This window comes from Geotrypetes seraphini, chromosome 1 (assembly GCF_902459505.1).
Source record: "Geotrypetes seraphini chromosome 1, aGeoSer1.1, whole genome shotgun sequence".
Taxonomy (NCBI): domain Eukaryota; kingdom Metazoa; phylum Chordata; class Amphibia; order Gymnophiona; family Dermophiidae; genus Geotrypetes; species Geotrypetes seraphini.
In genome coordinates, this window is record NC_047084.1 from 469,305,217 (window position 1) to 469,307,149 (window position 1,933).

Below are 1,933 nucleotides of genomic sequence, written 5' to 3' on the forward strand. Positions count from 1 at the left end.
ACCTTATAATGTAGACATAGGACATAAGAATAGCCATACTGGGTCGGACCAATGGTTCATCTAGCCTTGTATCCTGTTTCTAACAGAGACCAATACCTGACATATACACTTGACACAAACCTAAATAGTAGCAACCTTCCATGCTACTGATGGAATATTGACTTCTCCCATGTGTGTCTCATTAGCAGACTATGGACTTTTCCTCCAGCAACTTAACCAAACCTTTTTTAAACCCAGTTACACTAGTTGTTATTTTTTTTTAAATACTAACAAATCAAATGTGCTCTAATGAATATACATTTTTAGTAGAAATAATTCAAATATTCATAGTCATAGAAATTTGAAAATTTTAAGACAGGAGTTTGGATTCTTCTCTGCTTTGCTATTATGAAATTCAAGTTAGAATCAAGATGAACTTAAGCATCTTTCTCTACTGTTTTGAAGCCGTTATATAACAGGATATAAAATATCTTTTATTGGTAAATTTGATTATCCCTTCCTTGGCAAATGTTCTACCCTCTTAATAGGAGAGAAAATTCTCTGTAGGGCTGTCTTCAGTGCTGTCTTTACCTCTCTTGTCCTCAGGCTGTAAATGAATGGATTGAGCATAGGAGAGATCACATTGTATACCACACTGGTAATCTTGTCCTTTTCCAAAGAATAGCTAGAAGAAGGTCTGAAATACATAAAAATTAGTGTCCCATAATAGATTATTACCACAATAAGGTGGGAAGAACAGGTAGAAAATGTTTTGTGCCTTCCTCCAGTGGACTGGATTTTTAGAATAGTAGAAATAATGAAGACATGGAAGATCAGGGTGATTAGGAAAGGCACGATTAAAACCAATGGGGACACTGTGAAAATTACCAGTTCATTGACAGTATCTGTGCAAGAGAGTTTAAACAGTGGTGTGAGGTCACAGAAGAAGTCTTCAATTATGTTGGATTTGCAGAAGAAGAGTCGGTTTACCAGCAATGTATGTATTAAGGAGTTCAAAATAGAGATGATGAAACAAGCAGCAGACATACTTAGACATATCTTCTTGTTCATAATTGTGATATATTGCAGTGGATTACAGATGGCAACATAATGGTCATAGGCCATGATTGACAAGAACACACAGTCTGCAGAACCAAAGGCCATAAAGAAATATAGCTGGGTGATACACTCTGAGTACGAGATGGTTTTCTTGCCAGAGATGAGGTTGCTTAACATTTTAGGGACAGTAACTGAAGTGAAACACATGTCCACAAAAGATAAGTTACCGAGAAAGAAATACATAGGGCTATGGAGCTGGGAACTCCCACTAATAACTAAGATCATGGTTCCATTCCCTAGCAGGTTGATCATGTACATAGCCATGAACACTATAATGAGGAGACCTGTTAGCTCTGCACGCTCGGTGACACCCAGGAGAACAAACTCTATCACTTCTGTCTTGTTCATCTGATCCATTTATATATTTGTGCTGCAAATGCAAATGCAAAAAAACAAAACAAAAATTATACCCCAAAAAATCATGCCAGAATAAAAGTGATATCCATTGTTTCCCTTTGAAAATCAGAAGTCACAAAGACTCATGCTAAAAGAGTCTATGTACCTGAGCTGAGACTAAAGATCAGGTGCACAGCTGAAAAACCTCATTTGGCTACATAGTTCCCTTTTCTTAAATGAGACCAGTGGAATGCTTCTTTTATCCGAGGCTAATACCAGCGCTAGTGAAGCCATGCTTACTTTTAGCTGTATTTAAGGAGGTTAACTTTGAGTCAAGTCATTTTGCCTTTCTAACTACTACTGAATTAGCCAAATTAATTTAAACCTTTGGAAATGAGGTTGGGTATTATATTCCATTGGAATCAATGGTTTGAATGCTGATGTGTATGCAATATCTGAATCAGTACAGTCACTAAATATAAAGAGATTGTGCAGACCC

General features: G+C 36.7%; 1 protein-coding gene across 1 annotated transcript; it reads right to left on the reverse strand.

Moving 5' to 3' along the window:
* Positions 1-489: 489 nt before the first annotated feature.
* LOC117368700 (olfactory receptor 8U9-like) lies at positions 490-1,455 on the reverse strand. Its single transcript, XM_033962442.1, has one exon. It carries the CDS (start codon positions 1,453-1,455, stop codon positions 490-492), a length of 966 nt encoding a protein of 321 aa, XP_033818333.1.
* Positions 1,456-1,933: the final 478 nt, after the last annotated feature.